This window comes from Heteronotia binoei, chromosome 3 (assembly GCF_032191835.1).
Source record: "Heteronotia binoei isolate CCM8104 ecotype False Entrance Well chromosome 3, APGP_CSIRO_Hbin_v1, whole genome shotgun sequence".
NCBI lineage: Eukaryota > Metazoa > Chordata > Lepidosauria > Squamata > Gekkonidae > Heteronotia > Heteronotia binoei.
This window is the reverse complement of record NC_083225.1, coordinates 89,305,223-89,331,977: the sequence shown is the minus strand read 5'-3', so window position 1 is coordinate 89,331,977 and position 26,755 is coordinate 89,305,223. Positions and strand designations below refer to the sequence as shown.

Here is a 26,755-nt window from a genome sequence, read left to right as displayed (position 1 = left end):
AAAGCAACCTTGTTCCTACGCAAGCGATAGTGCATCTGGGGGTCCTGATCGATACTCAGAGGCACAGAGTGTTCCTGTCGGAAGGCCGACAGGTGAAGCTCAGGTCCTTGATGGAGGAGGTGCTGGCTTTGACTCAGGTTCCTGTAATGACTCTAGCGAAGCTGTTAGGGGTTCTGGTTTCTTGCCAGGATGTGCTGGCTTGGGCGCGTTTCCATCTACGGCCTCTGCAATGTTTTCTGATTCCCTTTCAGCACGTGATAGCTCGCAAGCTACACAAACTAGTGACTCTTCCACCGGAGCTACGGCGGCAACTCCAGTGGTGGTTGGAACCATCCCGGTTTCAACAGGGGGTTGCGATGGCGGAGCCACAGAGGATAGTAGTGACGACAGATTCCAGTCTCTCCGGATGGGGAGCGCATTCTCAAGGGGCGATGTGTCAAGGTCAGTGGTCTCTACTGGAGTCTCGGCAGAGCATCAATCTGTTGGAGCTGCGGGCGATCCGTCTAGGGTTGTTACGCTTCCAGACTTCGCTACAGGGGCGTCACGTGTTGGTAAAGACGGACAATGTGACAGCAAAAGCCTATGTCAATCGACAAGGCGGGACCAGAATCAAGAAACTGTGCTGCGAGGCCAACAGTCTGCTAAATTGGGCGGAGAGGTATCTCTTGTCCATAAAGGCGGTGCACGTAGCCGGAAAAGACAACGGACTGGCGGACTGGCTCAGCCGGCAACGGCTGGATCAGTCGGAGTGGTCTCTGGACACGAGGGTCTTCCAGGCGCTTCAGGACAAATACGGCAGAGTGGCGGTGGACTTGTTTGCAACCCCGGTCAATCGTCAAGTGCGGCGGTTTTTTGCCAAACAGAACTGCGATCAGGCGGAGGGCGTAGACGCTCTCAACTGCGACTGGCCGGACGGCCTGTTGTATGCCTTTCCGCCACTGCAGTTGATTCCCCGGTTGGTGAACAAAGTTCTTCAACAGTCTGCGGAGCTGGTATTGATAGCCCCCTTCTGGCCGAGACGGGGGTGGTTTCAGGATCTATTGCGGCTGTCGACGGAAAAGCCTTGGCGTCTGCCAGTGTCCGAAACGTTGCTGAAGCAAGGGACGGTGCTTCACCCTCAACCGGGCATGCTGCAGTTAACTGCGTGGAGGTTGAGCGGGCGCAGTTAGCTAAGTTGGGGTTTGACTCCACAGTGATTGACACTATGCTGGCCTCTAGGAAGGGTTCTACCACTCGGGTGTATAATAACACTTGGCGGGTGTTCTCTCGTTGGTGTGACGAAAGGGGTTGGGATCCCTTGAGGTTACCTGTCCGGAAGCTGTTGCTCTTCCTACAAGAGGGCTTGGATAAGGGGTTGGCCACTAATACCCTTCGTAGACAGGTGGCAGCTATTGCGGCTGTGCGTGGAACTAAAAGAGGGGGTTCTTTGACACGGCACCCACATGTTAAGCGTTTTTTAAGGGGGGTGTCCTTGTTAAATCCTCCTACAGCACATAGGTTTCCTACCTGGAGGTTAAACGTGGTGCTGAAGGCGTTGTGCCATGCACCTTTCGAGCCCATGGCCACCTGTAACCTGAAGGATCTTACCCTTAAAACATTGTTTTTGGTGGGGATAACTTCGGCCCGCAGGGTTTCCGAGTTACGGGCCCTTTCAGTGGATAAAGACCTCTGTACCTTTCACAACGACAGGGTGGTGTTGAGACCTGATCCGACATTTGTTCCCAAGGTGAATTCAGTTTTCCACCGGTCTCAGGAGGTGGTGTTACCCGCATTCTGCCCTAATCCCAAGCACGAGAGGGAAGCGGAATGGCACCGACTGGATGTACGACGTGCCTTGAGTTTTTATATTAATAGAACCAAGGATTTTCGGAGGTCCGAGTCCTTGTTTGTTTCCTTTTCCTCCCCCTCGCTGGGGAAACCAGTTTCTCCCTCAACTTTAAGCAGGTGGTTGGGGCAGTGTATTTCGGCCGCTTATGCAGCGTCAGGGTTGGAGCCTCCAGGAGGCGTCACGGCTCACTCCTTACGGGGGGCGGCTACTTCTGCAGTATACAAGTCCTTCTCATCTTTAGAAGGCATCTGTAGGGCAGCTACCTGGAGTTCTGTCCATTCATTCACCAGGCATTATAGGGTGGATAGGTGGGCAGCGGCTGAGGCGGCCTTTGGTCGCAGAGTGTTGCAGCAGGTCATACATTGAAGGTACAGGCCCGCCCAGGGTACATATTGCTTTTGTATGTCCCAACAGTTCAGGACCGTCCCACTACCACGGACCACCGGAGAACGGAAGATTGGAAGCTCTTACCGTGAAGCTTCCTTCTCGGTGGTCCTGGAGTGGGACGGTCCACCCCACCCGGTGTGGTACCTTCCTCTAGGCAGATAGCAATGCGAATTAGTCGCGGGGGGTACTGGGGCACGGGGGGCGAAAGTTTGTTATCTGGCTGTTTGCCGTTACTTCGGCTGGTTGCAGCTATTAAAATGGAGTTGCATCATTATGGTCTCCGAGTGGTTTGTTCCTATGATGCAGAGTTTTGTTTTGTAGATTTATGCAGTAGGGGGAGCATGGCTGTTCTATGGACTGACGAGGTCCTAAGGGAGCGGCCCCTCCCCCAGGCCGGATCAAGCGATCAACGACCCTGTTCCGGAGGAGGAGCCTACTCCCAACAGTTCAGGACCGTCCCACTCCAGGACCACCGAGAAGGAAGCTTCACGGTAAGAGCTTCCAATCTTCCGTTTTCTGTGCCCTCAATTTCAGGTGTCAATGATACGTATCTGTTAGGCTTGCCAACTAGTTTGGGAAATTCCTGGAGATTTGGGAGTACAGCTTGAGAAGCATGCAGTTTGGAGAGGGGAGAGACCTCAGCAGGGTATAATGCCATACAGCCCATCCTCCAAAGCAGCCATTTTTTCCAGGGGAACTTGGGTTAATAAATTGTAATACTGGGAGATCTCCAGGCACTACCTGCAGGTTGGCAACCATAGTACTAGCACTTATTCTAACAAACTCTTTGTAGCATAAAAAAACCCTTTCATTTCTAGTTCTTACTGAAAGTTTGTAATGAACAGCCCTTATTATAAATGCACAGCATAGCCTAAAGACATTTGAAACCATCATTTTCTGCCTTTCATGCTGTACCACATGTACTACCTCAGAATACATGTCATTTTCTTCAAGAACATCAAAACTATGGGAAGCAGGGCCTTTTTGAAAGTTGCCCCAATAGTCTAGAATTTTTTTCCACATGACATCTGTTTATTCTTCTCTTACAACTCTCTTTGGAGACTGAGCTTTCCACTGAACATAAGAACATAACAGCAGCCATATTGGATCAGGCCAATGGCCCATCCATTCCAACACTCTGTGTCACATAGTGGCCAAAAAAACCCCAAGGGTCATCAAGAAGTCTACTAGTGGGGCTAGAAGACCTCCCATGGTGCCCCCCGCAGCACAAGAATACAGAGCATCACTGCCCCAGACAGAGAGTTCCAATAATAAGCTGTGGCTAATAGCCACTGATGGATCTCTGCCCATATGCTTATCCAATCCCCTCTTGAAGCTGCCTATGCTTGTAGCCACCACCACCTCCTGTGGCAGTGAATTCCGCGTGTTAATCACCCTTTGGGTGAAGAAGTACTTCCTTTTATAGAGGAAGTGTTCCAACCCTTTAATCATTCTAGTTGCCCTTTTCTGCACTTTTTCCAATGCCATAATATCTTTTCTGAGGTGCAGTGACCAGAATTGTACACAGTACTCCAAATGAGGCCGCACCATCGATTTATACAGGGGCATTATGATACTGGCTGATTTTTTTTCAATTCCCTTCCTAATAATTCCCAGCATGCCGTGATTTTTTACTGCAATCACACACTGTCTTGACATTTTCAGTGAGTTATCTACTACAATTTGAATAAAAAATCCCAGATCAAAATTCAAATTCACATTTCATATTTCAAATTGGGCCATAGAGCATGGATCAATAGATCTTCAAAATGGAATTGGGACAGATAAGGAAGATTTTGCTACTAACTTGAAGGAGATCCCAGTTTCTCAGAATAATCTGAAATCTTAAAAAACACCCCCCCCCCAAGGAGCCCTGGACTCAAACCCGGATCTCATATCTGTCGTTAACGTCTTTATTATCTGTATGCCAATTTGCTGCTATTTACATTTCCTACTATATTGTTATTTCAATCTTGCTGTATTTATTGCTCAGTAACTTATGCAACTTGACTCTAATATTCTCTTCCTGACAACTACCCCCCTTAACTGCATGTGATAGTTGAGGAAATCTGTGTCAATGCATGTGAAGAAGTGTGCACATGCTGAGTCTCTGTTCTTGCATGTATCTAGGATTGAGCTTGGTCTTGGGGGCTAGGGTTAGATCGCGTTCTACTTTTGTAATATCATTTTCTGCATTGTATGACATACCAAGCATAATTATTTTTGCTCTGTTTCAAATGGCTGCAATCCTAGTCTTATTGTATTGTTTGTTTCATGTGAATTATTGCATTGACTTCCACTGTGCAACCCATTTTGAGTCTCATTTTGAGTTTCTTATATAAAGTAAAGAAAATAAATAAAGTGCATAGGATCAGGTTGTGAGTAGGATTATTTTCTATGTGAACAAACAGGGACATGATCCCTGAGGTACCCACAGGTGGGAGCCTCTCTCAGCAACTATCAGTATTCAGAACAAACACAAAACACCACAACCCTTTCCTCTGTGAATAAGATTTCTTTGAGTTAGCATATATTAGGCAAAGAAGATCGGTGCTCACATACTTCAGGATCTAAATTTCTTATTATGTCTCCCCTTTCAAAAACAATTTCCCCAGCAATAAGAGTCCTCCAGGACTATTGTGAAACACTGTCATGTTCTTCTCTTTGTCTTTTCTTTTACTTTCTTCTGAGCCTGCTACAACATCCTTCATTCCTCAGCCTCTGCTTTACTCCAACATGATGTCATTCCCTCTTCTCCTGTTAACTGCTATTCCTTTCCTAGCCAATTGCATAGATAATTAATCCCTGAAAGATTTATGACAGGAGGATTCACACTGTTTACTTCAACTTCTCCCTTTTTATTAGAAAATTTACACCTGCTAGACATGTGACAGATTTCACACCCTTATGTTGATTGTTAGTTCTGTGCCTCTATGAGGTCTGCACTCTAAGTGGCTGCCTAGTTGGCCTTAATGGTACTATCAGCCCTGACTACACCATTCTTAGGTGCCTTTCACAATGCCTTAAAAATTCAGTTTCATTACTTGATGTTACCGAGTTTTATTCTTGTGTTCAGACACATTTGTAAATATCCCAGCACTCTGTCATATTTTCCCAATCCCCCAGCATTCCTAATAAAACTAGTTTCTCCTACCCTTGTTCTTCAAAGTGAAATATATTTGCAACAAAGCCTCTGCTCTGTAATCTGAACCAAGTTCTTTGCATTGGCAACTTCCACACAACCCACCTGTCCACCAAAATCTGCCCAAAAAGGACAGGGTGGTGTGGCTGTTTTTAAAAACATGTGCATCTCAATGGTGAAACATTTCAGTTATTCTCTTCAGAGGAAGGGAAGAGAGAAAGACCAGAGAGGAAGACCATGAGAAAATGACCTGCAGGTTGGCAATTTTTGTAGCTGCTATCAGCATGCTGGCTTGGTTGTATGATCTGTTAAGCAAGTTTGTTTCAGTCTTGGAGAAAGGGAAATCTAGCCAATCCAGTGCTTTTTTGCTATGCTCAGACTCCCCTGCATTTTAAAAATAAAAGGGAAAATGTTTGGCTGGAGGCAGCATGATGTTGGCTTCAAAAGGCCCCCTTCAAGGGACTTCCTCAAGCTAAGCCAAGGGCAGACCACTCCCCACCCTGCCTTTGGTACACCACTGCATGTCAGATACCAATTACTGTCAAAAATAACATGCAAGCTGTATCAGACTATTCTGCTGGAATTCTTTTAAAGCTTTTCAAGGTTGTTACCATTATACCCCTTGCCTGTGAACACTGATCTTCATGTGCAGTGCACAGCCAGGGAAATTTTGGGGTTCACATGTGAACATTTTTAATTCATACCACTGAAAAATTGAAGGATTGGGACATTTATATTCACCTGAATTACTTTTCTTGTTTCTTACATATATTTGGTTCTCCATATTTGCCATCTCATGGTTGTCACAGTAGCTATCCTGGCACAAGAAAAACATGTATTGCGTTGCCCAGTTTATAAAATTTAAGAGCCTTTCTAGTATCTTACCACTCCCTAGAAAGATGATGAGTCTGACTTGCAGGAATTGTTACTGGCTAATATCACTTGGATTTTTTTAATTGGGTTGAGATTTTATCTAAAGAAATTAACTGACTGGGCTGTTGGAACTGAAAATCCTCAAGGGAATAGCTGAGCTCAAGTGAAGCACACTGGCTGTGTCCTTTGCAAGTCTAGATCAAAGAATGGCACGAGCTTGCTGGATGATGTGTTTTATGTGGGTAATATCAGGCATAGTGTGTTCTGAAAATGTATTTGACAACGGCTCGTTGATCACACACCTTTTTGAAGGCCTTGAGAGTTATAGTACTCTTTGGAAACTTCATTCTTTGGCCAATTGCCATATATTTATTCCTGCACAGCTCAAGTGAAAGTCAACCAGATTCTTTTCATCTTTAAAAAACCTCTAACTGGAGAGGATATAGCTGTGATTGAAACCACTGCTGAGAGCATTATGCCTGCAGCACCCTACCAAACAGGTAAGCCTGGATGGGCATCTGAGACAGCAAGCACTCACTGTGCCAGAAGCAGCAGATGAGCTAGGTTCACTTACTGCTTCAAGTATGACTAGGTTGTACCCCAGAACCCAAAGTGATATTGCAAGGGATTTTGGGACACACACTTGTTTTGTGCAGGGATGCTCTGTTCTGGGCATTAAGATGTAGGATGAAGAAATGTAAGTAGTAGGGGTGTGCATTTGGTTCAGCCAAACCGAATCAACCGCCGAATCACCCCTGATTCGGCTGTATATGGAATCGCATACAGCCAAATCCAATTGGGGCCCATTATGCAGGAGCCGAGTATGGCTCCCCGTATACTTCTGTATAGCTATTCGGAAGCATACAGAAATCCATGGAAAAGGCGGGAAAGGGGCTTCTGCAGCCTCAGGGAAGCTGCTTGCCTCCTTTCCCACCTTTGGTAGCCTTTTCCCATCTCTCCCATAGCCTCCCTGGGATCAGGGAGGGGGGGAGGGGGAAGAGGAGCCCCAGCAGCCAATCCAAAGCATGCATTTGCAAAATGATCCCCCAGCCATCAGCAACATTGTTGTTCTTTTGATCTTTTGCTTACTTGGGTATCCAAGTAAGCACTGTTGTCTGGCCAATCACAGAGCAGTGCTATTTTTTGAAACTGCTCTCTGTAGGGTCAGAAAACCTTTTTAAGGAGTCTGCCTGGCTGGACTCCTCCATTGCTGCTGTGTTGGTGTGAGAGAGAGATTGTGCTGTGCTGGCCCTTGGCCTCAGCTGCTGCTGCTCTCTCTCAGCCTTACCAGACTTGCCTGGAGTAGAGAAGACGTCTAAGGTAAGACAGTCTTGGGGTTCTTGTTTTTATTTTAGTTGGTAAAAGGATTTTTTAAGACTCAGAGTCCCTTTACTTATCCAGATTTGGGTGGTGGGTAGCTTATTTGGGGTTAGGGTTAGGGGGTTCTGCTGGGGGAGGGGGCCTGGGGTGGGGTGGGGGTTTGCCAATTTGCCCATATCGTACTTTAGTGAGAGGACTTTTAAAAGTGCAGTGTCCTTTTACTTTTCCTGATTTGGGTGGCTTGGATTTCTTGGGGTTAGGATGAAAGTATTTTTTGGAGGGAGGGGTTGGTAAAGTTCCTGTATTGTTAAAAGTTAAGGGTTTTTTACTGTTTTAAAAGGATTCTGTGTTTGATTTGTTGCTGCTGTGTTGTGCTGCTGTCGTTCCTTTTCTCTTCTGGTTCTGGTTCTGGGGGGGGGGGGGTGTTTGGCCTAATTTTCATTGTTTAAAAGGCCACTTTTTTTAACAGTTCAGTTTCTTGGCCTTCTCCTGTTGTCCCTTTTCCTGGTTCTGTTTTTTTTGGGGGGGGGAGTGGCACCTGGGTGAGAAACCCAGAACCAGCAGGCTTGTTGTGCTTGGCCAGCTCTCCCCGTGTTGTTTGGGGAAGGGCTGGAGAGCTGGCATCTGTAGATTGTGGGTTCTGTGGCAGGGAAGCTGGCATCTAGGTGAGAGACCCAGAACCAGCAGGCTTGTTGTGCTTGGCCAGCTCTCCCCATGTTGTTTGGGGCAGGGCTGGAGAGCTGGCATCTGTAGATTGTGTGTTCTGTGGCAGGGAAGCTGGCACCTGGGTGAGAGACCCAGAGCCAGCATGCTTGTTGTGCTTGGCCAGCTCTCCCCGTGTTGTTTGGGGGCAGGGCTGGAGAGCTGGCATCTGTAGATTGTGGGTTCTGTGGCAGGGAAGCTGGCATCTAGGTGAGAGACCCAGAACCAGCAGGCTTGTTGTGCTTGGCCAGCTCTCCCCATGTTGTTTGGGGCAGGGCTGGAGAGCTGGCATCTGTAGATTGTGTGTTCTGTGGCAGGGAAGCTGGCACCTGGGTGAGAGACCCAGAGCCAGCATGCTTGTTGTGCTTGGCCAGCTCTCCCCGTGTTGTTTGGGGGCAGGGCTGGAGAGCTGGCATCTGTAGATTGTGTGTTCTGTGGCAGGGAAGCTGGCACCTGGGTGAGAGACCCAGAGCCAGCATGCTTGTTGTGCTTGGCCAGCTCTCCCCGTGTTGTTTGGGGGCAGGGCTGGAGAGCTGGCATCTGTAGATTGTGGGTTCTGTGGCAGGGAAGCTGGCATCTAGGTGAGAGACCCAGAACCAGCAGGCTTGTTGTGCTTGGCCAGCTCTCCCCATGTTGTTTGGGGTAGGGCTGGAGAGCTGGCATATGTAGATTGTGTGTTCTGTGGCAGGGAAGCTGGCACCTGGGTGAGAGACCCAGAGTCAGCATGCTTGTTGTGCTTGGCCAGCTCTCCCCGCATTCTTTGGGGCAGGGCTGGAAAGCTGGCATCTGGGTTTGAGCAGATTGTGTTTTGTGTGGCAGGGTTCATAGAGTAGATAGATGTATATAGTGCATTTGGGTCCTATAGAGATTCTCTGGTGTGAAGTTAGGTTTGGCTTTGGGTGCCCCAGGAATTGGAACCCCTGGCCCAATCTTTTTGGGACTTGGGGGGTTTGTAGGGGAGAGTCCCCTGCAGGTCCCCTGCAAATTTGGGGGCACTCCTTCAAACCCCTTCCCCTCCAGGCGGCTTCAAATATACCCTATTTGCCATTGATTTCAATGGCCCATAGGGTATAATGGGGCCGTATATTCAGAAATAGCCGCGCATCTACCGTATATGCAGCTATTCCGACTACGGAATTCAGAAATATACGGGATTCCGTATTCCCCCCCCCCCGTATATTTCCGAATCCGTATACTACCAATTTTTTATTTTTTTTTTGCACATCCCTAGTAAGTAGGTAGGTGATTGATGGGAAAAGATGGGAGGGATGAAGGAGGTTGAGAATGAGGGGGGTGAGGGAGGGAGGAAGGTGGAAGATTTGAGGTCAAGGTGAAGTAGAAAGTTAAAGTGGGTGGGAGGAGTGGGATTTGAATACTTTAAAAAAATATATCCTTTTGTAAGGAGTGAAGTCAAAGGAATGAAAAAGGTCAGCCAGATCAGTTTTGATGAACTGTGCTGGTGTGTATTACCCATAGTTGGGGCTTGGTGCTATTGTCTGATGAATGTACACCAGGGCAGTGCAAGGCGACATGGAAGGTTAAGAAGAAACCATTGAAGATTGCAATCATGCTGTTTCTGTCTTGAAGAACAGGGAATATATAGCAACAAAAGAGTCTCAGGTCAGTTTCTAGATGCAGCTGGTGAGATTGTGCCATCTATGGGCTAAATCTTGGAATGACATATTATTTTTCCCTTTTTTGTTTAAAGTAAATGGTAGCCAAGAACCACCAAAATTAATTGATCAGCCATCTAAATCAGACTATCTTCTCCACCAGAATGGGTCATAATTGAATGACTAATATCACTTTCTGTTTTACCATCTGATTCTGGCATCGTAGTGGAGCTTAATTCAAATATTTTCCTATAATTGAGATTTATAGGAGTATGTGAGAAGTTGTAAGGTTGGCGGGCCATACAGATATCTGTAAAAATATCTGCATGCTCAACAAGCAGCCATTTCTTCTCAATTTGATCATAATGATTTTGCCACCTATTCTGAACCATGCAATTATATTAGCACAGTTCATAGCTACTTGTACAGCCAACAACCATTTTAAGTGCTCTGGCATCATAAAATTGAAACACTGGACCACTAGCATAATGCCCTTTATCTTTTATGAAAGTGGCCTGATCTGTTCCCAGAACCGCAATGTATCAGACTGCAGAAACAACAAAACATTTGAATTGTATTATGTCTAGGGAGGGTATGAGCTGGGAAAATGGAAGTTCATGGAAGCTCATGGTACATGGGGTTTTATGAACCATGAACCTCCATTAAACTACCTGTTGAACAAACCATGGTTCATGAGTTCATAAACTCATGAGGTTTATGATGCAGTAGAATGCCCCCCACCCCCGCATGCTAGAGGCACAAAATTCAGTGTGTCTTTCCTCTCTACATTCCCTCCAAGTCTGGTGATGATTGGCTGTGGGGGGACTTGGGAAGAATAGTGTGCCCCTCAAAGCAGGTGAAAAGGGAAGTTCTCTCTGGGGAAATCACAGCTGCAGATTCAGGAGTGTGTTGAATACTCCCCCTCTAGGGAGGGTATGAGCTGGGAAAATGGAAGTTCATGGAAGCTCATGGTACATGGGGTTTTATGAACCATGAACCTCCATTAAACTACCTGTTGAACAAACCATGGTTCATGAGTTCATAAACTCATGAGGTTTATGATGCAGTAGAATGCCCCCCACCCCCGCATGCTAGAGGCACAAAATTCAGTGTGTCTTTCCTCTCTACATTCCCTCCAAGTCTGGTGATGATTGGCTGTGGGGGGACTTGGGAAGAATAGTGTGCCCCTCAAAGCAGGTGAAAAGGGAAGTTCTCTCTGGGGAAATCACAGCTGCAGATTCAGGAGTGTGTTGAATACTCCCCCTCCTACAAATAAAATAATAATAAAAAATTATTTATATCCCGCCCTCCTCGCTGAGGCAGGCTCAGGGCGGCTTACAAGACATGGCAAAAGCCATGTTAAAACAATAAAACAAGATAATACAATTAAGTACAATTAACAATTAGACATTAAATAATCTAAAAACAGTCTAAAAGAATATAATTTAATGGTGCTACTATCTCAGTGACCGTTGCATGGATCACTGTTACCAGGTCATTGCGTTCTAGGATGGGAGCCAACTGCCTCACCCGCCTAAGATGAAAGAAGGCGGATTTGGCAGTGGCTGCTATCTGGGCCTTCATTGTCAAGGAAGACTCCAGTAGCACTCCGAAGCTCCTGACCCTGCGCACTGGTACCAGTGGCACACCATCAAAAGCTGGAAGGGAGATCCTTCCCTCCGGACCACCGCACCCTAGGCAAAGGACCTCTGTCTTCGCTGGATTCAATTTCAGCCCACTCGACTTAATCCAATCTGCCACAGCTTGCAACGCCTGGTCCAAATTTGTAGGGACATCGGCAGTTCAGCTGCCCATCAATAGAGCTGGGTGTCATCCGCATACTGGTGACAACCCAGCCCATATCTCCGAGCAATCTGGGCAAGGGGGCGTATGTAGATGTTAAATAACATCAGGGAGAGAACTGCCCCCTGAGGCACCCCACAATTAAGTAGGTGTCTCCAGGACAGCTCTCCCCCAATCGCCACCCTTTGTCCCCGACCCTCCAGGAAAGAGGAAAGCCACTGCAAGGCTAGCCCCTGAATCCCTGCGTCGGCGAGGCGGCGGGTCAGCAGCCGGTGATTGACCATATCGAACGCAGCCGATAGGTCTAACAACAGCAATACCGCCACACTTGTATAGGAGGATGTTTGATGCAGGCTTGCATAGCCGGATGTTGGTCCATAAGGTGGGTGTTGTGCTATGAGGAAGATCTTAGTTCCTGACATGGATGTTGTGCTGTGAGGTAGATTTTGGTTCCTGAAATGGGTGTTGCATTATGAGGTGGATCTTGGATCCTGAGGTGGGTGTTGTGCTATGAGGAAGATATTGGCTCTTGAGGTTGGTATGAGGCTATGAAGTAGATACTGGTCCTTTAGAGAGGAGGTTGGAAGTTCTGATTCTTGGGGGGACAGATATGGTGAAGAGACATGTGTGGATGAGAGGAGACTGGAAGCAACAGTTCTTAGGGAGACAGAAATCACAAGGTGGCAGATGTGGCCAGTGGGAGGCTGGGGGCAATATTCTTGGGGAAACAGAAATCATGAGGAGGCAGAAAAGGATGAGGGCGGGCTGGAAGTGACTGTTTTTGGGGCAACAGAAATCAAGAGGAAGAATATATGGATGGGGAGGAGGAGGCTGGGTGAGACAATTCTTTGGGGGGACAGATATAGTGAAGAGACATGTGTGTGGATGGGGGAAGGCTGGAAGCACTGAATCCTGGAGGGAAAGAATGCCTGAAGAGGCATATATGTGTGGGGGGGCAGGGAAGAACCAGAACCAGTCCCCATAGATAGTATGTATACTGTCTATGCATGCACACTATCAATGATACATTGGCTCTGATCAATAGCCTGCACTTGTACTCTCTGGACCAAAAGTAGAAGACACAATAAGAAACATCATTCAGCATGTATGTAATTGGCCAAGATACAAGATCAGACTCAAGGAGTCCTCACCAACATTCTTTGGCTTTGTGACGGTATTGCTTTACTTTGTTCTAGATAGACCTCACGTAGAGTATTGTGTTCAGTTTGGGACACCAAACTGTTTAAAAAGGATATAGACAAGCTGGAACACGTCCAGAGAAGGCCAAAGATGGTGAGGAGTCCGGAGACCAAGTCCTATGTGGAAAAGTTGAAGGAGCTTTACCCTGGAGAGAAAACAACTAAGAGGCGATATGATCACCATCTTCAAGTACTTGAAGGGCTGTCCTATAGAGGATGGTGTGGAATTGTTTTGTTGCTCCAGAAGATCAGACCAGAACCAATGGGTTGAACTTAAATCAAAAGAGTTTTCGACTAAACATTAGGAAGAACTTCTTGACAGAGTGGTTTCTCAGTGGAACAGGCTTCCTTAGGAGGTGGTGCGCTCTCCTTCTTTGGAGGTTTTTCAACACAGACTAGATGGCCATCTGACACATTCTGCGAATTTAGGCAGATCATGAGAAGGAGGTCAGGAAGGGTTGTATCATTGTTTAGTTCTCATGGCCCTTTCTTACATGTCTGGGGAAATGGTGATTGCCACTTTGGAGTCAGGAAGGAATTTTCTCCAGGCCAATTTGGCCAGGGATCCTGGAGGTTTTTGTTGTTGCTGCTATCTTCTGGGTATGGAGCTTGGGTAACTGGGGGTATGGGGAGAGGTGTGTGAGAATTAACTGCATTGTGCAGGGGGTTGGACTAAATGACCCTGAAGGCCGCTTAGATCCATTTCTTGGGGGTAAACCAGTTTAATGTGGACATGCTCACTGGGGATTAAGCATATTGGATGTGTAAATTTAGTTAGGCTTGTTCTTTCTCAGTTTGTCATCTGTCATTTAGAAACTGGAGCCATTCAGTGTCAAACTAAATATGACAGTATCCTCATGGCCACTGTGAGGATGACAACATCATTTTAGTGATTTAAAAATGCTATCCTGATGATCAGACCCACTGCATCTCAGGCTGAGGTACTCTTGTTCCATCCTCCATGCCTTATCAAGAGCCCAAACAGCTGCATATTCCTGCAGATGTTTCAGCACATGAAAAAGTCACGGGGGTGGAAATATGAGTGCCACACTATGAGCCAAATTGGGATCAGGCATATTTAAATAACTATAAAATGTCAGCAGTGTGTTCATGGCAGCTATAAGGATGCTGTTATGTTTAGTTTGGTTCTCAGAGTTTTAATACCATAGGATCACTTGCTTCAAATGAGAGTTTTCCAACAAGAAGTTAATCCCTATGTACAGGGTCGGCGCATCCATTAGGCAGCCTGAGGCGGCTGTCTGGAGCCAGCCCAGGGGTGCGCTGGTTTTGACTCTCCCCTGCCGTTTACAAGCTTGGCCGTGTCGGTGCAGTTTGTGGCACAGGGCACTCTGCCCTGGCTGCCACAGCTCTGGTTTTGGTTCTCCCCTTGCCCCTGGTGAGGAAAATTTCCCTTGCACAGCACATCCCACTGCTGACTGTCATAGCTCCACCTCCCTCACTGTGTCCGCAGCATGGGAGGTGGATCTATGGCTGTCGGTGGCAGGGCATGCTGTGCAAACTGCACTGCTGTCAGCTGAACTTGCCTTAACTGGGGGCGAGGGTGGGAGGAAGGAGGAGTGCACTGGGCAGAGGTGGGGCACCGTGCCTGTAATGCTGGCCTTGTGCTGCCACCCTAGCACCAGCGCTGCCTGTGTAGGAAAAAGAAAAAGAATTGCAGATTTATTCCCAGCTCTTCTCTCTGAATCAGAGACTCAGAGTGACTTAACATAAGAGAAGCCATGTTGGATCAGGCCAATGGCCCATCCAGTCCAACACTCTGTGTCACACAGTGGCCAAAAAAATTATATATTCTTCCTTTTATCCATTTTAACCTGATTGCTCAGCAATTTCATCGAATGCCCACGAGTTCTTGTATTGTGAGAAAGGAAGAAAAGTACTTCTTTCTCTACTTTCTCCATCCCATACATTATCTTGTAAACCTCTATCATGTCACCCCGCAGTCGACGTTTCTCCAAGCTAAAGAGCCCCAAGCGTTTTAATCTTTCATAGGGAAAGTGTTCCAGCCCTTTAATCATTCTAGTTGCCCTTTTCTGCACTTTTCCCAATGCTATAATATCCTTTTTCAGGTGTGGTGACCAAAATTGCACACAGTATTCCAAATGAGACCGCACCATTGATTTATACAGGGGCATTATGATACTGGCTGATTTGTTTTCAATTGCCTTCCTAATAATTCCCAGCATGGCGTTGGCCTTTTTTTTATTGCAATTCCACACTGTCTTGTTTTAAACAGTTTTATTAATAGCATATGGTAACAATATCCATTTATATCATCTCTATCCCTAACCCATATGATATTTTCTAATCCCCCGTCCCTCCGTTTCTAGACTCTTGCCGAAGTTATATACTTCAAGTTCACTTATAAAGGTACCTTTAACTATAACAATCTAAATTCATATTCCACCTTTTTCTAATTCTCATTATTAAAAAATTGTCCAATGTCTTTTTACGTTCCTTTCTTTCTCTACATAACTTCTAAATTTCTTCCAATCCCTTTTAAACACTTCTAAATCGTAATCTCTTAGAATTGTTGTTTGTTTATCCATCTCACTCCACGATAAAACTTTCACAATCCAATCCCATTTCTCTGGTATTTTTTCTTGCTTCCACAACTGCGCATACATTGTCCTAGCAGTTGAGAGCAAGTGCCAAATTAAAGTTCTATCTTCTTTTGGAAATTTTTCCATTTGTAATCCCAACAGAAAAGTCTCTTTTACCTTCTTGAAGTCATATCCCAGAATCTTAGATATTTCTTGTTGTATCATCTGCCAGAACTTTTTTGCTCTTTCACATGTCCACCACATATGATAAAAAGAACCTTCATGTTTCTTACATTTCCAACATCTATCCGACATCTTTTTACTCATCTTTGCCAGTTTTTTAGGAGTCATATACCACCTATACATCATCTTAAAACAATTCTCTTTAATACTCTGACATATTGATATTCTCATAGAGTTCTTCCAAAGATACTCCCATGTATCCATCTGTATTTCCTTGTTTACATTAATTGCCCATTTAATCATTTGAGATTTTACTACTTCTTCTTCTGTAGACCATTTCAACAATAACATATATATTTTCGATATAATTTTCATTATCTCCAAGCGGAACTTAATTTTTCATTATCTCCAAGCAGAACTTTTTCCATTTCTGTTTGTTCGCGTCTAATTCCTTCAGATTTAACATAATTTTCCATCAAACTTTTTATTTGTTGCATTTGAAACCAGTCATACTTATTGTTCAGCTCTTCAGTAGATTTTAATTCAACTTTATCACCTTGGATCTTTAGTAATTGATTATATGACAACCCTCTCTCTTCATCAGATTCAACCATTATTCTTGTTGTTCCATGTAAATTGCTTTTGTCATTCTTATAAAATGCTCTCCAAGATTTATCTTTTCCATTACTGCAAACATAAAGTCCCAGTTCAGATTATCAAAGGTTTTCTCTGCATCTACAAAGAATAATGCCACCTCTTTTTCTGGATGTTTCTCATAATATTCTACAATATTTACAACAGTTCTTATATTATCTCTTATTTGCCTTTTAGGGAGAAATCCCGCTTGATCTTCCTTTATAATCAAATATTGCTTAAGTCGTTCTGCCAGAATTCTTGTATATATCTTATAGTCATTGTTTAATAATGAAATTGGTCTATAATTCTTTACATTTGTGACATCTCTATCTTCTTTAGGAATCAACGAGATTACAGCTTCTTTCCAAGTATTTGGAATTTTCCCATTTGTTCTTATCACATTCATCAATTTTTGTAATTTTCGTACTATTTCTTCTTTAAAATTTTTATAAAATTTAGTTGTATATCCATCCGGCCCAGGAGCCTTACCTACTTTCATTACATCGATTGCTGCTTCGATTTCAATTTTCTCTATTGGATCATTCAAAATCTTTTTCATATATTCAGTCAAGGGCGCTATTTTAATATTTCGTAAATACTCTTCCATTTTTTCTTCTTTTATTTTCACACCTTTGAATAAATTTGCATAATATTTAAAAATTCCCATTTGATTCCTTCTTGGTTTACTATCTCTTTTCCATTAGCCACAATTTTGTTAATAATTTTATTTTCTTTCTTTTTCTTCAATTGCCAAGCTAAGTACTTTCCAGGTTTATTCGCACTTTCAAACGATTTCTGTTGCAAACTTTTCAAATTCCACTCCAGTTCTTTATTCAACAAATGTCTGACTTGAGTTTGTAATATAGTAATTTCCCTTATTATTTTATTTTTCCCTGGTCTTTTTCTCAATTCCCCTTCTTTTTTCTTTATTTCATTTTGAATGTCCAACATCTGTTTTTCTTTTGCCCTCTTATCTTTATTATTCAATGTAATCATTATTCCTCTCATTACTGCTTTGTAAGTATCCCAAACCATCTGGAAATCTATATCATCAGTATCATTTATTTGGAAAAAAGCTATGGTTTCCTTTTCTAGAAATGTCACAGTCTCTTTATCTTTTAGCAAATCCTCATTTATTCTCCATCTTCTTGTTTTCTTTTGCAGTTTTGTAGCCCAAAATATTGGATTATGATCTGCACATATCTTTGGTAGAATCTCTACTTTTCTAGTTATGAAGCCCAAATTTTTAGAGCCCCATAACATATCAATTCTAGAAAAAGTACTATGTCTTGCTGAAAAAAAGGCATAGTCTCTTACTTCAGGGTTAAATTTTCTCCAAATATCCTCCAAGCTTTCTTGTTTAACCAACTCAAAAAAAGATTTTGGTAATTTCCCTTCTTTATTATTGCCCTTTTGGCCAGACCTATCTATATTGTTTTGTATTGTTCCATTAAAATCACCCATCATCAAGATCTGGTCATAGGACACTTCATCCAACTGCCGATTGATGTCTTTTAAAAAAACATCTTTTGCACCATTTGGTGCGTATAGTCCTAACAACATTTTCTTTGCGTCAATCATTACTTCCACTGCTACATATCTTCCATCTTTGTCTTTAAATATCAATTTTGGCTCTAATTGTTCCTTAATATAAAAAACCACACCCCTTTTCTTTTGTTCTGCCAATGAAAAAAAATTCCAACCCCAATTGTTTATTCCAATTGTTGTATATGAACTTCCTGTAAACAAATTATATTACATTTTTGTTTTTTAATCCAATGAAATGTTGCTTTTCTTTTTTGTGGTGAATTTAGTCCATTTATAGTAATTTGTAATCAATTATGGTGCAAAGTCTTTATTTTCTTCAAAAAAGCTACACATCTCCTGCCCATTCCGTATTGTAATCCTTCTTCCACGTAGCTCAAAACCCAAACCTTCAGGTATTATCCATCTGTATCTCGTTCCCTCAGCACGTAACTTCTCTGTCAGTCTCTTGTATTTTTTTCCTGTCATTTATCACTTGTCTTGGCAGCTCTTTCATTATTTTGACTCTGCTCCCTTCCACTGTCAGAACCTTTTGAAAGTTTTTATTCAGAATTTTCCCTGCCATGTCTTTTGTCCTTAATTTTATAACTATCTCTCTTGGTAGGCCTTTGTTTTTTGCATATGATGAATTAACTCTGTACATACTGTCAAACATGTTTCTGGACCTTTCAGGATCTTCCTCTAAAAAGTCAGCAATTATTTTCACCATATATTCCATTAAATCCCCTTCAGGTATTCCTCTCAGACGCACTTGAGTTTCCATTAACCTGCAGTCATGTACTGTTACCTTCTCTTGTAGCTTTAAAAAGGTGGAAGCATGTACATTAACTTTCTCTTCAACATCCTTGACTCTGTTTGTTACTACAACCACTTCATTTTTGAAATCTTCAATTTCTTTTTTAAGATCTCCAATGTCCTTCTTAAGTTCTTTTTTACAAGCTGTTAACATCTTTTCCACACCCTTCATAATCCTAGCCTCCATAGCATCAAATTGTCTTTGCATTTTGTCCAAAGAGTGGGCTCTTGCACGAGTTTGACTTTCTTCTGACATAAAAAAAACCTTCAAAAATTCTAAAATCTCCAATTCTAAGGTCCAACACAAAATCTAATAGCTTAGAACTTGCCCTATAAAAGACTAATTTCGCCATTCTCCGACCTTCCTGAGCTTAAATATTGATTTTTAACAGTTTTTGACAATTTTCTTTTCTTCAAAATGGCGATCGTAATTTCTCTATGGTTAAAATTCCTAGCATAGGCCTTCTTCTTGCTCCTCTCACCTTCTTTGTTAGTCCCGTTTCAGCCTTTACTTCCTGGTTCACTAGGCCCCAGTTCATGTTCTCCAATTATCGCGATCTTTGGAGTGCTTGTTATGTTGATTGCCAGTGCAGAGCTACGACACCGATGCATACGTCAGCCACCACAGGTATTCAAAACAATTATTTTCTTTCGCAGTTCCTTTCAAAGTCCTTAATTTAACAGAGTCCAAGTTTTAAATTTTCTTTTCCTCACCTCCTCTTCTTTGTAATTCGATTTTTCCCACCTTCCAATGTTATTTAGATTAGTTTTAAAAGGCCTCGGAGCGAGAGATTGTAATCAAGTACCTCTTAACAGCTATGCAGTTTAAACTTCGGTCTTCTCAGTTTTCAGATGTTTATCAGTTCCAAAAGAGAATGAGATCCTGATAGGCTTATGACAATTAAATGGCTCTGTAATCCTCTGTAGATGCTAGAAATGCCACCCTTCTTTGGCGGTCATCAAAGCCTCAAAAAGATCTCCTTCGAGATCTATTTTTAGCCGAGGTTAACCATCTCAGAGTTGCTATACGTATCCTGGACAAATCTTTATCTGAGAAATGCAGGCAGAAAGCCAAAAGGAAGGCCTGAAAAGGAACTACCCTGAACAGAGAATTAGGTTTCCCCTTATTCAGGAGACTGCAGCCCAGCTGGATTCTCAGACCAGAAGCCCTGCAATTGCACACTGTCTTGACATTTTCAATGAGTTATCTACCACGACCCCAAGATCTCTCTCATGGTCAGTCTCTGCCAGTTCACACCCCATCAACTTGTAGTTGTAGCTGGAATTCTTGGCCCCAACGTGCATTACTTTGCACTTGACCACCTTGAACCTCATTTGCCACATTGACGCCCACTCACCCAGCCTCAACAGATCACTTTGGAGTGCCTCACAATCTTCTCTGGTTCTTACCACCCTGAACAATTTAGTGTCACTTCACCACTTACTCCCAACTCCAAATCATTAATGAACAAGTTAAAAAGCATCGGACCCAGTACTGAGCCCTGCTGCACCCCACTCTTTACCACCTTCCACTGAGAAAATTGCCCATTTATACTCACTCTCTATTTCCTATTAATTAGCCAGTTTTTGATCCACAAGAGGACTTGTCCTTTTACCTCATGACTCTCAAGCTTCCTAAGGAGTCTTTGATTAGGAACTTTATCAAAAGCTTTCTGGAAGTCAAGGTAAACAACATCTATTTACCTTTCCTTTCAGTATCCTCCTCATATGTCTCCTCATCTCAGAGAAGTTACCCCTTTTAAAGTTGAAAGTGGCTGTGTTGGTCTTTTTGGGCAACTCTCTATTTTGACAAATGGTGAACTCAATAACATTATGGTCACTGCTCCCAAGCGGTGCAATCACTTTTACATCACTCACCAGATCTTGGGCATTACTTAGGACCAAATCCAGGATTGCCCCACCCCTGATATGTTCTGTGACCATCTGCTCCATAGCACAGTCATTGAGAGTGTCTAGAAACTCAGTCTCTTTCTCCTGACCTGAACACATATTGACCCAATCAATCTGCAGATAGTTAAAATCACCTATTATGACACAGTTTTTATGTTTAGCCCCTATCTCTCTTTCATCATTTTATAATCATCCTTTTGATCTTGTGAGCGATAACAATCTCCCAGAGTTAAACTTCCAAAGCATTTCTAGAAGCAAATCTTATTCTCTGACCTTCTCAGTTTTACTGGACTGTATACCCTCTCTGACATACAGAGCCACCCCACCTCCAACCCTTCCTTCTAATATAATTCATACCCAGGAATCACTGTGTCCCACTGATTTTCCTTATTCCACCAAGTTTCTGAAATACCCACAATTTTCTATATTTCCCCCCAACACTAAACATTCCAACTGCCCGATTTTACCTTGGACACTTCTAGCATTTGTATATAAACATCTATAGTTTCCCAGGCAAGTTAGGGCCACAACCTTCCTCCTGCTGCCTCGAGATTTTCCAGGCAGTCCATACTGTTTGTCACTGTAGAAAAGTAACAGTTAACCCTTCATCTCTATGAGATGTGTCGTCCCAAACCAGAGACATTTCATCTCCTGTCGGCTTTCCCCCAAGATTCAGTTTAAAAACTGCTCTGCCACCTTTTTACTTTTAAGTGCCAGCAGCCTGGTTCCTTCTTGGGACAAGTGGAGACTGTCTCTTTTGTACAGCTCCTGCTTGTTCCAAAAAGCATTCCAGTGCTTAACAAAGTTGAACCCTTCCTCCCTACACCATCATCTCATCCACGCATGGAGATTTAATATCAGTTTGATCTGCAGGAAATACCAAGTGATTTTATTTTCCTACATGCCTTGAAAAACTTTGTCTACCCATTTAAGGTTCTATGAAAGGGATGGGGCATTTTTCTCCTAGCCAACTCTGTGTAGGAACTTTTTAACCTATAGCTCTGAGTGATTCACTACAGAGTCATGGGGAATGGCTGCAAAATTTCCTGGTACAATCAGATTCTCCCCATACAGTTTGTATTGTGGAGGGGAACAATCACATAAAATGGCTCAGAGAGTCTGGTCTCTGAACAGCTTGATTGAGGACGCTTCTGCTGTAGGCTGAAGAAGTAAGATGATACAGACTGGTACAGTGAATTAGTAAAGACGTATCCAAAGCATTCAGTTAGAAAATGCACAACTTACATTAGGTTTAACAGCAGTAGAACCAAAACAAAAATCAGGCATCATTTTAATCCAGTGTACTTTTGATTCTCAGCCTTCGGGGAGGCGGGGGGGGGGATACTCTGCTGCCAAGTTTTTAGTTTTTACCTCTGTCTAGTTCAGGTTCAAGGTTGACTCAGTCTTTCATCCTTCTGAGGTTGGTAAAAAGTCTGCCAAGAAAGCATCATGATGTGACATCACCCCATAAGTTGGTAACGACTTGGTGCTTGCACCTTTACATTAAATCCTTTTCAAGTGATATGAGGCATATAGAAATAATTGTGCACAGAGTAGGTGCAGGCGTGAACCTATGCACAATCACTTGTTCATGAACATGGCATTTATGTACATACAAAGTATACATAGTGTTGAGTATCGGACTCTGCACCCGCGCCGCGCAAGCCGGGACGTCCTCGGGTTACCTGGCGCAGCGCGGGAAAAGTCACCGCCAATCAAGACCAAGCGCGGGAAGTTTAACTGGCCAGGATTGGGCTGGCCAGCAGGGGGGTTGATCCGGGGTGCATGTATATATTAGCGGACCCGGCCGCGTGTTTCCCAGTTCTGTAATGTATCAGCGATTAAAGACCAATGCCTTTACCACGTCTCGTCTCCCAGTACATTACACTGGCGACGAAGGTGGGATCTAGATAGGTCCGGCCGGAGACGAGGAAGGCGAGAGACCACAGGATCGGGCAGCCCGCCGCCACCATGGCGAACTCGAGCGTAACGACGGGCCATCTTGCGGAATTCAACCCGGAGCACCCCGAGAGATGGGAGACCTACACCGAAAGGGTCGAGTGCTACCTGCGGGCGAACCTGATCGACGATGACGAGAGAAAGAGAGACGTCCTGCTGAGCGTCTGTGGCGAAGAGACCTTCGAGATCGCACGAGGTCTCTCCGCTCCAGCTAAGCTGACGGAGAGGACCTACCGGGAAGTCGTGAGGCTCCTCACGGGCCACTTTTCACCCCAACCGTCCATCGTCGCCCGCCGATTCCTCTTCCACAAGAGGGACCAAAAGTCGGGGGAGACAGCGGCGGTCTACCTGGCGGCCCTTCGGCAGATCGCCGGAAATTGCAACTTTGACAAAAGGGACGAAGCCCTGCGGGACCGTTTCGTTTGGGGCCTCCGCGACGAGCGATTGCAGCAGAAGCTCTTCGCGAAGGAGGAGCTAACGCTACAACAAGCCTTCAACGAGGCAACGGCCTTCGAGAGGGCCACCAAGGCGTTCGGCCAGCCACGAGGTGAAGCAGTCCACCAAGGGGAAACGGAGCCAGAAGACCGAACAGAGGAAGAAGCGTTTCAACTCCGGCGGCCCCAAAGAACGGACACAAGGGCCCCCACTAGACAGCGAGCGACGGAGAGGGCCACCGCCACCACCGGTCCCAGATGCGCCAGCTGCGGCGACCCCCACGAGCGCCGGGACTGCCCGTACCGCAACCTGGACTGCCGCAGCTGCGGAAAGACGGGCCACATCGCTCGGGCTTGCCGGGCCAAGAACAGCCGCCGACAACCATCAGCGCATCACGACTCCCTGGACACCCACACGACGGCATCCACCACTCTGCAGGTATTGAACTTGCCCCTATCGGCCCCAGACAAGGTCAAAATGTCGGTCCTAATCGAGGGCGCCCCCTGCACCATGGAAGTGGACTCGGGTTCCTCCATCTCCATCATTTCGGAGGAAACCCTCAAGAAACTATGCCCCCACCGCCGCCTTCAAACGAGGCCAGCGGACTTCGTACTGAGGGACTTTCAGAAGAACCCAGTACACATCGTGGGGTGGGCCCGGGTGCATGTGGAAAGAAGGGGTTTCAGAGGGCCCCTGGACATCCTAGTGGTCAAGCGCCAACTGACCACACTTCTAGGGTTGGCTTGGTTCAATCCCCTGGGGATCCAGCTGGTGGGGGTGGACCACTTGCAGGCAAGCAATTTCGACGGGGTCTGCCGAGAGTTCCCCGAGGTCTTTGATGGGTCTTTGGGGAGCTATAAGGGTCCGCCCATCACCCTACCGATTGACCCAATGGTCAGGCCCATAAGGCTTAAAGCGAGGCGCGTCCCGTTCGCCCTTAAGCCGAAAATAGAGGCAGAACTGGACCGCCTAACGGCCCAGGGCGTCCTAGAACCGGTAACATACGCGGAATGGGAAACCCCCATAGTAACGCCCGTCAAACCCAATGGGGAGGTGAGGATCTGCGCTGACTACAAGTGCACGATCAATAAGGCGCTACAAGACAACCCCTACCCAGTCCCGGTGGTCAGCCACGTCCTAGCAGCGCTAGCCGGGGCGAAGGTTTTTGGGAAGCTGGACTTAGCACAAGCATACCAGCAACTGCCGGTCGACGCTAAGACAGCGGAGGCGCAGACGATCGTGACCCACAGGGGCGCGTTCAGGGTTAAACGGCTGCAGTTCGGGGTCAGTGTGGCTCCGGGGATATTCCAGAGCATAATGGACTCTCTCCTTAAAGGGATCCCCGGAGTTCAACCCTTCTTTGACGACGTTTTAATCGCCGCCCCCAATGAAGGAGAGTTCTGCTGCCGCCTGCGCGAGGTCCTCAGGCGGTTCCAAGCGGCGGGGCTGAGAGTCAAAAAGGAGAAATGTTTGTTAGGGGTCCCGCGAGTGGAGTTCCTGGGGTTCGCCGTGGACGCGGCGGGGATACACCCGACGGCGGACAAGACCAGGGCCATAGTCCAGGCTCCTGCGCCCAAATGCAAGGCAGAACTACAGAGTTTTTTAGGATTGTTGAACTTTTATCACACGTTCCTACCGCACAAAGCCGCCGTAGCGGAACCGTTGCACCGTTTGCTGGATAAACAGGCCCCGTGGGTCTGGGGCCAACGCCAAGCCGCGGCGTTCCAAGCAGTGAAGGACCTCTTGGTCTCTAACGCGGTACTTCACCACTACGACGAAAACCTACCCCTGATCCTAGCTTGCGACGCCTCCCCCTACGGAGTAGGAGCGGTTTTGGGGCACCAACTCCCGGACGGGAGGGAAGTGCCAGTCGCGTACTATTCACGGACTCTATCTCCAGCGGAGCGGAACTACGCTCAAATTGACAAGGAGGCCTTGGCGATCGTGGCGGGGGTGCACAAGTTCAACGACTACCTCTACGGTAGGCGTTTCACCATCGCCACGGACCACAAGCCGCTCCTGGGCCTCCTAGCTCCAGACCGTCAGACCCCCCAAATCCTATCCCAGAGGGTCCTGAGGTGGAACCAGTTCCTGAACTCCTACACGTATGAACTGATCCACCGCCCGGGTAAAGCCATGGGACACGCCGATGCCCTCAGCCGCCTGCCGCTCCCCATGACAGAACCGGATCCCGCCCCTGCACATGGGGTAATGCTCATTGAATCGCTCCCCGAGCGCCCCCTGCACGCGGCGGAGGTGGCTCGGGCAACAGGGAGGGACCGCATCCTGGCACGGGTCAGGGACTGGGTGGGGAGGGGGTGGCCATCAGGCAAAGTCGAAGACGCGTTCAGGCCATTCGCGTCCAGGAAGGACGAGCTATCAACCCACAAGGGGTGTGTGCTTTGGGGCAGTCGGGTGGTGGTTCCCCCCCCCTTGCGCAAGCAGGTGCTGGAAGACCTCCACGAGACCCACCCGGGCATCGTGAGGATGAAAGCCCTGGCCCGTAGTTATGTGTGGTGGCCGGGCATGGATGAGGAGATAGAGGGGTGGGTGAGGAGGTGCCAACCCTGCCAAGAATCCCGGCCCGATCCCCCATCAGCCCCGGTCCACAGATGGGAGTCTAACAGGCGACCATGGTCCCGCCTCCACTTAGATTTTGCAGGCCCGTATCAGGGCCAAATCTTTTTTATACTTGTGGATGCCTACACAAAATGGCTGGAGGTGATTCCAGTAGCCTCAACCTCCACAGCAGCAGCCGTCCGGGCACTCAGGAGGGTCCTATGCACGCACGGGATCCCAGACACCCTGGTGACGGATAACGGTACTGCATTCACCTCCCGGGAATTCCGGGAGTTCACGGAGAGGTACCTCATACGACACATAAGATCCGCACCCTTCCATCCGGCCACCAACGGCCAGGCAGAGCGGATGGTGCGGACCACCAAGGAAGCACTGGGGAGAATAGTACAAGGGGATTGGGACCACCGCCTCTCAGCCTTCCTGTTCCACAACAGGATCACCCCAAACCCTATAACGGGATCCAGCCCCGCAGAACTGCTTATGGGGAGGAAACTGACAACACGCCTAGACAGGCTGCACCCCGACCGGGCCCCCGAGGTCCGCGGGTCCCCAGAGGTCCGGGAGGCGGTGCGGGGGTTCTTTCCGGGTGACCCGGTATACGCGAAGAACTTCGCAAGCGGTCCCGAGTGGGTCGCGGGGAGAGTCCTTAGGGTGACAGGTTCCAGGTCATACGAGGTGACCACCGAGGGGGGCCAGGTACTAAGGCGGCACATAGATCAGCTGCGCCGCCGCACCCTACCCGAAGAAACAGAGGAGGTAGGGAATAGGGATCCGCGGGCAACCGAAGGTCCGGAAGGGCGCTCGCCAATACAGGAACTACCCACTTATGACGCCCCCAGAGACACCGAACCAGAGCCGGAGCCTGAAACAGACCCCAACATCCCGCAGCCAGAAGCAGCATCGCCCACAACGGAACCAGCCTCCGCACCAAGAGCGACCCCGAGGAGATCGACACGGGAACGGAGAGCACCGGCGTACCTCCGGGACTATGTGGTTTAAACTAAGGGGGGAGGAGTGTTGAGTATCGGACTCTGCACCCGCGCCGCGCAAGCCGGGACGTCCTCGGGTTACCTGGCGCAGCGCGGGAAAAGTCACCGCCAATCAAGACCAAGCGCGGGAAGTTTAACTGGCCAGGATTGGGCTGGCCAGCAGGGGGGTTGATCCGGGGTGCATGTATATATTAGCGGACCCGGCCGCGTGTTTCCCAGTTCTGTAATGTATCAGCGATTAAAGACCAATGCCTTTACCACGTCTCGTCTCCCAGTACATTACACATAGGTAGG

At 46.5% G+C, this 26,755-nt stretch overlaps 1 protein-coding gene across 1 annotated transcript; it reads left to right on the top strand.

Moving 5' to 3' along the window:
• Window positions 1-1,558: 1,558 nt before the first annotated feature.
• LOC132569073 (uncharacterized protein K02A2.6-like) lies at window positions 1,559-26,096 on the top strand (the record flags this gene model as incomplete). Its single annotated transcript, XM_060235256.1, has 5 exons — window positions 1,559-1,822; window positions 23,424-24,053; window positions 24,126-24,289; window positions 24,878-25,855; window positions 25,958-26,096. Coding segments are annotated over exons 1-5 (2,175 nt in total), but the record flags the coding sequence as incomplete, so codon positions are not given.
• Between the last annotated feature and the right edge of the window lie 659 nt (window positions 26,097-26,755).